General features: G+C 41.1%; 1 protein-coding gene across 1 annotated transcript; it reads right to left on the bottom strand.

Moving 5' to 3' along the window:
* Positions 1–1,602: 1,602 nt before the first annotated feature.
* Positions 1,603–9,212, bottom strand: cog7 (component of oligomeric golgi complex 7). Its single transcript, XM_086303399.1, has 17 exons — positions 8,736–9,212; positions 7,036–7,184; positions 6,697–6,813; positions 6,180–6,348; positions 5,985–6,067; positions 5,765–5,887; positions 5,469–5,667; positions 5,251–5,378; positions 4,224–4,378; positions 3,968–4,084; positions 3,779–3,844; positions 3,479–3,665; positions 3,232–3,372; positions 2,999–3,082; positions 2,790–2,904; positions 2,518–2,661; positions 1,603–2,408 (listed from the first exon to the last, which is right to left on the bottom strand). The coding sequence occupies exons 1-17, from the start codon at positions 8,899–8,901 to the stop codon at positions 2,242–2,244; spliced, it is 2,310 nt and encodes a 769-aa protein (XP_086159525.1). The 5' UTR covers positions 8,902–9,212; the 3' UTR covers positions 1,603–2,241.
* Positions 9,213–9,394: the final 182 nt, after the last annotated feature.

The raw sequence follows: 9,394 nt of genomic DNA, 5'->3' as shown, positions 1-9,394 counted from the left end.
TGGTCCATGTTGGAGGAGAGCAGGTACAGCGGCATGTGATGATGCTCCGTGTCTGTTTGTGGACAGCGCGGACGCCGATCCCAACCAATCCGGTAACAGTGGTAATATATTACTCTTTCACATTATTTTACATTATTTGCAGCTGAGCTTATAGCTGGGGGGAAAGGACAACAAAGGAATTTTTGTTTTAAAAAACCCCATAAAATTTAATTAAAAAACAAACAAACAAATAAATTATGTAAAAATGTTGCCAGTTGCTATGGATTGTTCTACAGTGGCTACACAAAAGACACAACACAGTTATTTTCATTATCAGCTGATTTTTCCCGATAATGTAGGCTATTGCTGGGCCACTGGCATGTCGGGAAATCGTGGAAAAGTCAGATTAATTAGAATTTATTTTACTTATATGGGCCTAGCGACAGTTCAAGACAACAGTCGTTTCAAGGCAGTTGATGTTGTAAGGTAAAGGCCCCACAATATTCACAGCTACCCAACAATAACATGATCCCCTATGAGCAAGCATTTGGCAACAGTGGGGAGGAAAAACTTCTCTTTAACAGGAAGACATATTTGGGTGAACCAGGATCGAAGGATGTAGCCATCTGGCAGCTGGTTGGGCAGATGGCTGCACCAAAAGTAGAGCAATTCTCCCTAAAGACTCAGTCACACTAGACTACTAATACCTGTGGGGAGCTCCTTAAAGAAAAAAAAAATGAGTGGATTTCATTTCCTCACATTTAGTGAATGACTGCAAGTAAGTGTGTGGGACCAACTGGTCACAGGACCACAATTATTTGTTATTGGTTGCCTCCCACCTGGATAGATGTGCAACTGCTTGCAATCCAAAGTGGACTGACTGCCATCAGTCTCAGACAGATTAGCAAGGGTTTGCAAATAACTGCCCTTTAATTTATAAACGCAGACAATTGCCAACAAACTGCAAACAACCTGAGTGAGTCTGTACTGATGAGCGCAACATGTCCCTGAGGTTTTCATTAAGGGACTCGGTTGGTTGTGTTCTTGTTATATTACCATATAAAAGCAAAGTTGAGACATTTGTGTTTCAAATTTAAGGTCCTGGGTGGACTCTGAATTTAAGCAGTTCATAGAGTTATCATTGCGTACCTCATTCACTCAAACTGATTCAGTTCCATCGCCATTTCGACTCACATAAGTTGCTTTGAAGATGGCAACTGACAGCATCTCAGATGCAAAAGCAACCAGGCCACAATTTCATATCACAGGGTCACTCTAATTTGGGTCTTGCCACAGTCTCCAACCACCATTTTTTTTTAATGTAACTGTAGCATGAGCCCAAAGCTGCACACTCCATCTCCTGCTGCGATAAGGGACAACTGCAAAACTGTCCGACCTGATTCGTCCACATTTTCAGTAGTTTAAATGTGTGAAAAGAGCTTTACAGCAAAGTCTTCTTTGCCTACTCGAGTCCCCTGACAATTAACCGTGACAGACAAGCCAATTTTCATGTCTTAAAGGTAGGAAGTGGAACATACAACGCAATACACAGTTTACCACTGAGGGATCCTCATTCAGCGCTTGATTCAGTCCACTGAATTAAAATAATACACATAGCCACACTACAGTGTTTACATCCATGTTTTATATACACGTTTCCACCATACTGCATGTAAAAATATTAACCATGTCACCAGTTCAGCCCACCCACAACCTCAACAGAGACAGATCACTTTCTCCCTTATTTTCAAAGTTAAATTACCAGAAATGAATAAAGTTTGTCACTATTATTACCTAAATATAATTTAATAATTACGATTTATTCATTAGCATGACAGACTTGTTTAAGTAGATTTAAATGCTCTGAAGCTGCCCCCGTCTTATAAATGCAGAAGTGAAAAATGACAAGTCAAGACACATTCCCCTTTTGGTTTCACTTGAAGGCGTCGTCACTGGTGAGACATCATCATTTCAAACTCACAAACATTAATCAGTTAAAAAAAAATGAAAATAAAAAAATAAAATAAAAAAAAAAGGTCAGACCTGCCCTTATTTGAATCTCGTCCCATAAATGCCATATTTAGACACAAACGTCTTTAAATGCTGCAGCTGTCAGCGAGATTAGCCACTATGATATTTGGGGAACTGTAACATGTAAACCAGCTGATATTAACATCACATTCTTCTGTTTGTTTACAGCACAGGACGTCCCCAGGGCCGCCCTTGAAGCCATGCAACCTATCGAGTCCTTTTGCTTTTGTCTTAGTAGTCGATGCTCCGAAGTGCAGCGATAGTGGACGTCAGTCGTCGAGGCAACAGCTTGGCAGTCTGTCTGTAGTCTTGTGGTTTAGTCCTAAGTAGAGTTACGATATTTTGCAGGGTGCGAGACGGCTGCAGGCCCAGGGCGTCCATCACGTTACTCAGATAGTCTGTGGAGCACAAACACAAATGTTCAGATATAATTTCGGGCTATCGTGAATTTCAATTGATCCCCATGAGAAGGAGTACGTCATCTGTCCCGCATTTTAGCTACTGTACCGATATCCGTGGCCAGTTGTTTAGTGGAATGAGTGCTCAGCTGGGGGATCAGTAAAATGGCATCACAGTAGGTCTGCATGGTTGCCCGAGCAATGGAGCCCAACCAGTAGTCTGCTGTGTTGTCCAGCTCAGTAAGCTCATCGCCTGAAACAGAAGGAGGTGGTCTTTGAGAAGGGCACCAGATTACAAGACATCTCCTCTTCAAATGAGTTGAGTTGTCACTCAAGTGTCTTTGACTTTAGGGAAAATTGAGGGGGATAATTTTCAGTAACCTTGCTCTGGAGGGAAAGGCAGCTTCCCAGCATGTAAGGCCATCTCTAAAGCCGGGTCCTCTTGTGTCACAAAAGGCTCCAAGTGGAGTGGGAGAGACATCAGGTACTGTCCTATCTATGTGGAGGGAAAAGTCATATGGTCTCTGTAAATATGTACAAATGCCACTGTATCCTGTTTATTTATATTTATCAAATGAAAGTTCACTAACATTAGTGATGTACTCTTGGGGTGACAGGCTGAAATTAGGCAGGTCCTCCGTGTAGCTCTCTCCAAGACCAGGTGATTCTTGACTCTTAAACACGAAGCACAAATCAAACAGATTAAACGGATACGGCACATCCACCACTCGAGTGCGCAAACTCAATCCAAAAGCTTTCAGCACACATTCACTCAAATCATCTTGATCCTTATTTGAAATTAAATAACGCAGAAACTTGACACCTCCATCTTGGAGACGAGGCAGAGCTGGTGCTTGATCTGCATGAAGACCGAGTCAAAGGCCAGCTGGTTGGCCTGTTGATTGAGTCTGGTCAGAGCTGTCCTAGGCTCTGCTAACAAGTTGGAGTTACCTGTGCCTTTCTCCTGCGAGGGACAAGCAGAAATAGGAGGAAGTGTCGGGTAAGAAGAACAGCTACAGAAGGACCCTGATAAACCAAGTGAAAGGGTTCAATACAGAAAACTGCCACACCTTTAACGAGTAAAGAAGTTCCATCAGATTGTTGTATTCAGCCACATTTCCCCTCTGAAGGTAGTTGTATTCTTGCCAAGGGTTTTTGGTGGCACTCTTCCTTTCTGTGGAAGTGGCCTCCTGGATGCCTGCCAGGCTGCGTGGGCTGTACGACTCTGACAAGTACTTACCTGCCGTGGCCAGGATCCTATGGGACAGATCGCAAAGTAGACATTTTCTTTAAAATTCCAGATCAGCTTCTTGACTGTGTGCTCACTGTCATTGGGTAAAAATATTCATTCAGTAAAAAGATTCACTCACTTGTTTGACAGCTGTTGTTCAAAGGCCCCACATTGTCTAAGCAACTCTCCACATGTGGAAATGATCCTGCAAACAACAATATTGTTTTTTAAAGCAAGAAGACAGCTTTTTTCATGCAATTATTTTCAACCCATGTGAATTATAACAAAAGGGTTTGTTGTTTTTTTTGTTTTTTAAAAAGGTAATAACCTGACTGAGTTCTGGAAAGCCGTCCAGTCCTCCTGGAAAACCGATGAACTTGGTGTGTCCTCAAGCTTACACTTCTTCCTGATCGACTGGAGTGTTGTGGAAAAGTCTGACACATACCTAGAATCAGCACCACGTCAAAGCTGGTGAATCATCTACAGTAATGCTAAAATCAGACAAACTATATCTAGAGATAAAACATATCTGTAGCAATCCATGCAGTATGTGGCGTATGTGAGTGTGAGTAGAGGCTCTTTACTTGGTGAAGAGGGCTTTGAGAGCTTTGAGGAGGCCACACACTGCAAGTCCATCAGTCAGTCTGACACAGCGGTCCACAGCAGCACCAGCCAGGCCAAACAACTTGCCTACCGAGTGGCTCAACTCTTCTACGCAATCAATTACCTCCCCATGTTCCTGTAGTGGAATGTGCAAAACAGGACAAAATGGACTATATTAGTGTCACTGCTACATACAAACACATTTTTAGCTTATGAATCTCAGCAACTTAACCCTGTAATGGCGAGTTTTTTTAGATTTCTACATCATCAGTGTGATCTATGTTTTCCTTAAAAGCCTGAATAAATTGCACAAAAATGCCAGATGTAGCAAAATTATGCAAATTAAAAGCCAGATATGCAAATTGATATTTAATTAATTTTGTCATTTGTGAGATGATTTAATAAACACTCCAGTGATGGCGGTGTTTAGTGCCTTGTTTCCTTCAAAACTTTGTGTCGTTTTGCTGCAAATAATAAGTCCTCAAAATAATTGTGCTGGAGGAGTTCTGCAGCTATTCCTCACTTTTTCCCTTTTTGCTGTTTTTCTAACCTCGTTCAGTTTTACATGATGCACTTCTCCTGTAATCCTCATCCCATGGAGTTTAGGAACAGTCATGACTTTCATTCATCTGTAAACAGTTTTTGGGTGGATTCTTTTTAAACATCCATTTAGCTTCTGACTTCATGCATCTATTCTAAGGAGAAGTGAAACTTGTTTTCACAGACGATAGGTCCTACCAGTCTTTCTAGGCAACAGCAGACTTTATCAGCAAGTAAACTTTGTTTGAGGGGCACAACAACACTTCAAATCTCTCAGTAACTGGAACACCTGACTGACAACTTGACAAGTTGTTAGCAAACAGGTTCACAACTCTTTCTGTTGTTAGTTCAGTTATAATTAGTTAGTTAGTTCAGTGTATAATTATGATTTGGATAAAGATCAGACTACAAGTAATTACTGCAAAAATTCTGGTTATTTCCATGGTTGAGTTTCTGGTGTGCTCTAACCAAAGGCACGGCGCTGATCTGGATGAGAAGGTGAGCTTCCTCCAGATCTCCATAATGTAGCTGATAAGATTTATAGGGATCATACAGCGCACAGACCAGCTCACTCAGCTTCAAGAGGTTATGTTCACCTGCAGCAGAAATAAGACCAAACATGAAGAGAACACTTTATGTTGTCATCTTCCATGAGCAGTATTTACACATATGGTTCAGGTGCATACCCAGGTGTGGCAGCATGGCTGCTTCAAGGTTGTGTCCAAAGGTGGACGTGGTGTGATGGAGCTCCAGCAGAGTCCCCAGACGCTCCTCTTGGGCTGCCCGCTCCATGGCCGTGCTCAAGCACACAGGTATGGATGGCACCATGGCCCCCAGAGACTGTATCAACAACACTGTCACCACTTCATAAGGCTTCTTGAACACCTGTGTGAATCCAAGATAAAAAAAAAAATTAGCACTACAGAGTGTTAGCAAAGTAAAACCCATCAGGTGTCGATCTTGGTACTGCAGTCCATCTCACCTGGCTGCTCCACTGTATTTGGCCGTGCCAAGTGGAGAGCAAGGTGTCGTAGAATTCAGACAGCTGCTGATTCAGATTGAGCTCGCTCTGGGAGAGATCCTGCCATATACTCAGCAACTGGCCCTGAGAACAGCAAAACAGACAGTCATGCACAGAAGCAAATATATCAGAATATGCCTTTGCAGAGATTTATAGGTCACAGAGATGCAGTGGTGCCTACCTTGTGACACTTGTAGTAGTACGCAAGAAGCTGCGGCATTCTGTCGATCTCTGTGAAGACTTTAACAAACAGCTTGGCTTGGTCTGCAGAGAGGCAAAAGCATGTGATGTTTGTACAGTGTAAGCAAACTACAGCAAACCAAAACAGTAAGCACTGAATAAATTCAAGAAACAACACTTTCTCTGGGGTTCTTACCTACAGACATGGAATTAAACGTTGCTACTATCTGTGGGCTGGCCATGGCCTCCAGTCTGTTTTTCAAAGCCTCCAGGTGAACACACTTATCAGAGTAGTCTGGTGTGTCCACTAGCATGGCCAGACTGTTCTGCATGCTGGTTAGCTTAGAAGAAATTACTTTAAAGTCCTGAAAAAAGGAAAATATGATTACTATCGTTACCGTCAACATCTGCACAATATCGTAATATTATATAATTAGCTTTCAAAGGATAAAAAGCTAATTACAATAGCACTGTAATTACACATTACTCATCCAGTGCCTTGGAAGAGGTTTGACTCTACAGTGGATCAGTTTACAGGATGTGTTGAGTACACTCAGAAAGTTAGATTAAATAACAAGATTAAAGTGCTCCAATATTCTGATCTCTAACACGCATATGAGCCAGTGTGAGTCACATCAGTACATAATTGGTAAGCAGCAAGGCAGGCAGAAACAAACCAAGAAAAGCTCTGCGGCAGAGTCTTTCTTTCATACCTGTGTTTTGAAGGTCTCCTCAATGTCTGCACTCAGTGTGCTCCATTTGTCTGCTTCCTGCAACGCTTCAGCTGCCAGCTGCATTCGACTCTTCACCTGATCTATCTCCACCAGGACCTGGTTGAAAATATGCATGAAACATACAGTTCAAGCCTCAGAAGTATGGAGTACTCTGCACATTTGAGTCCAGTGCTAGACTTTCACTATTATAATGCTTACTATTAAGCAAATTATTTCAAAAACACAATATACAAAGTATGTATACATGTTCTCCTAATGCACTAGATCACATTTAAATCCTGAATACACTTCAAGTAAGTATTGGAACTGTGCACACACCTGCATGGACTGCACTGTCTCCTGCTCAAATTTCTTGATGTCCTCTTTAACCATGACCATTTGCTCCTTTAGAAAAGAGGCCTCCTGTTTCAAAGCCTCCACATCTCTCAGCACTCGGGGCATATTTTGAAGGGCTTGGTTACTGCTCTCTACACAACAAATGAAAACACAACTCTAACTTTTTAACATGTCATAGTTAAATTCAACACAATTTTATCCATGCAGTACTGGTACACAGTATAAATACAAATGCCATGGCGCTTGATATCGTAATGTAGAAACCCACCAACTCTGTAAACTCAGTAAACTGTAAACTTCCCTTTCTGTTAGTGAAAAGAAGTTTTACATATTTAGCTGAGATGTCATGGAAAAGGGAATCCAATTTCAACAGTATTTGTTAGTTTTTCCTACATGATAAAGAAAAGCTTCTGTAGGAAGTGTAAGAAAGGTGTCAACAACTGAAAAGACATTTTTAATCTCAAGAGTTTATTTCTTTCCTGATTAAATAAAAGTTAACAATAACAACAATAACAATAATAATAATTAGGGCTTAAACAGACCTCATCATACTAAATCATACTTTTTATTAATCTCTGGCTCTCTTCCACAGCACGTCTTTTATCATGGCTTCCTTCTTTCAACCGGTCACAGCACATTGCCGTCCCTCCCTGAGGTGGAGGTTTCTGCTGGAGGTTTCTTCCTGTTTAAAGGGAGTTTTTCCTTCGCACTGTTGCCAATGTGCTTGCTCATTGGGGGTCATATGGTTGTTAGGTTTTTCTCTGTATGTATTATTGTAAGATCTACCTTACAATATAAAGTGCCTTGAGGCGATGGTTGTTGTGATTTGGAGCTAAAACTGAATTGAAGAACTAAAGGTAAAAGAAAACCAGAAAATGTTCTGGTAGTTTATTGGCCAGACTGACCTGTAATTTTACAACAGAAGGTTTCTGGTAATTAACAGAAAGTTCTATAGTCAATAGTGAAAACAAATAAAATTTTTATGTCATTTAACTGTTTGTTTATCACTTTCGTATATTATTCATGACAAACAGATCTTTATAAGCAAGAAAAAATGTAATAAATTACACAAGTACAAATTTTAAGCCAGCTCTGACACCTCTGATCTAGATACACAAACTCTTAAACTGATGTATGAATAGAACATAAATCTTCTCAAAGACAATTTCTCATTACGTGTTGTGTTCACGTCTAACAAGTCATTTTCTCATGGGTGTTTGTCCAGGTAGAGATCTGGTGAATGTAAAGGCCACAGTAGATGATTCGTATAATTTTCCTACACCTAAAGCCATTCAGTGCTCACTAATGACCTGCTGATGGGGACACCATGACTCTTTCTGTAAAGTTTTCCTTTAATTTGTCATCAGAAGATTTCATACAGCATGCAATTTCCAAATGCACAAACCATAGTCCTTAATGACAACAAAGACACATGGTCACGTGGTTATGGTCCTTTTTAGAGGATTGTGGGGCAGCTGAATTGTATTGGTTCTACAGAAGTATTTATAAAACTGACTTTGCCGTTTATATTAATGCAATAAATGCAGCAGAAATGTTCTTGTAGCATACTGCATTAACTGTAAATGCGACGTAGTTTACTAAGTTAACAGTGTAGGCCATAAAGGCAAATTACAATGGTGAGGACATCACTAAAGACGCACTGGCCAATGCAAACTACTGACCCTCGATAGCATTGTTGACTTCCTGGATGAAGACCTGCAGCTTCATGACCAGTGTAGCAGCGTGTGCGTCTGCCTTCCCCGGCGCGTCCTTCTGCACCACCTTGAAGGCACCATTCACCCAGTCCTTCACGTCGAAATCATCGTCCAGGAATTTAGAGAAATCCATCTCGCTGCTTCGTTCGGCCAAACTCTTCCGCTGCAGTCTCTGTCATCGACCCATTTCTATCGTTACGCTAGCTAATTTTTCCCCAGCACCGGCTTCGACACGAATATAAAATAAACAGCCCACGAAAATGAAATTATCATGACAACTAAATAGAGTTCCAACAATGCGACGGCCTCCTCCAGAGTTATTTTCAAAGGTTTACGGCTTTAAAAGACTACAGGGAGCACATATTTCTAACTAGTACTGACTGCAGTGGTAATGCTGACAACAACTTCCTGTAGCGCTTTCTATTTACCTTCCCCCTAAAAACAAATGCTAAAAAAACGGGCCGGCTGCCCAATAAAAATCCCATCAACAGACTGAGGAATGTGCGTTCTTTGTAAACAAAGTGTAAATATCTGTTTGTTTTTTAAGAAGCATGATATCTTGAGGGCAGTTCATAAAACAGTAGCACATAAAGCGGCGAAGAGGGGTCACATTAAATTGGTCCGTA

This window comes from Aulonocara sp. 'chitande type north' Nkhata Bay, linkage group LG8, assembly GCF_057382095.1.
Source record: "Aulonocara sp. 'chitande type north' Nkhata Bay isolate Kocher_YH1m ecotype deep benthic linkage group LG8, A_spYH_male_GT1.1, whole genome shotgun sequence".
Classification (NCBI taxonomy): domain Eukaryota; kingdom Metazoa; phylum Chordata; class Actinopteri; order Cichliformes; family Cichlidae; genus Aulonocara; species Aulonocara sp. 'chitande type north' Nkhata Bay.
This window is presented reverse-complemented; position numbering and strand designations above follow the sequence as displayed.

Coding starts and splice junctions, on each gene's coding strand:
- cog7 (XM_086303399.1), bottom strand. CDS start 8,901: ATGGATTTCTCTAAATTCCTGGACGATGATTTCGACGTGAAGGACTGG. Junction 5,888..5,984: donor ACTACTACAAGTGTCACAAG/GTAGGCACCACT, acceptor TGCTGTTCTCAG/GGCCAGTTGCTGAGTATATG. Junction 5,379..5,468: donor AGCCATGCTGCCACACCTGG/GTATGCACCTGA, acceptor TTTCTGCTGCAG/GTGAACATAACCTCTTGAAG.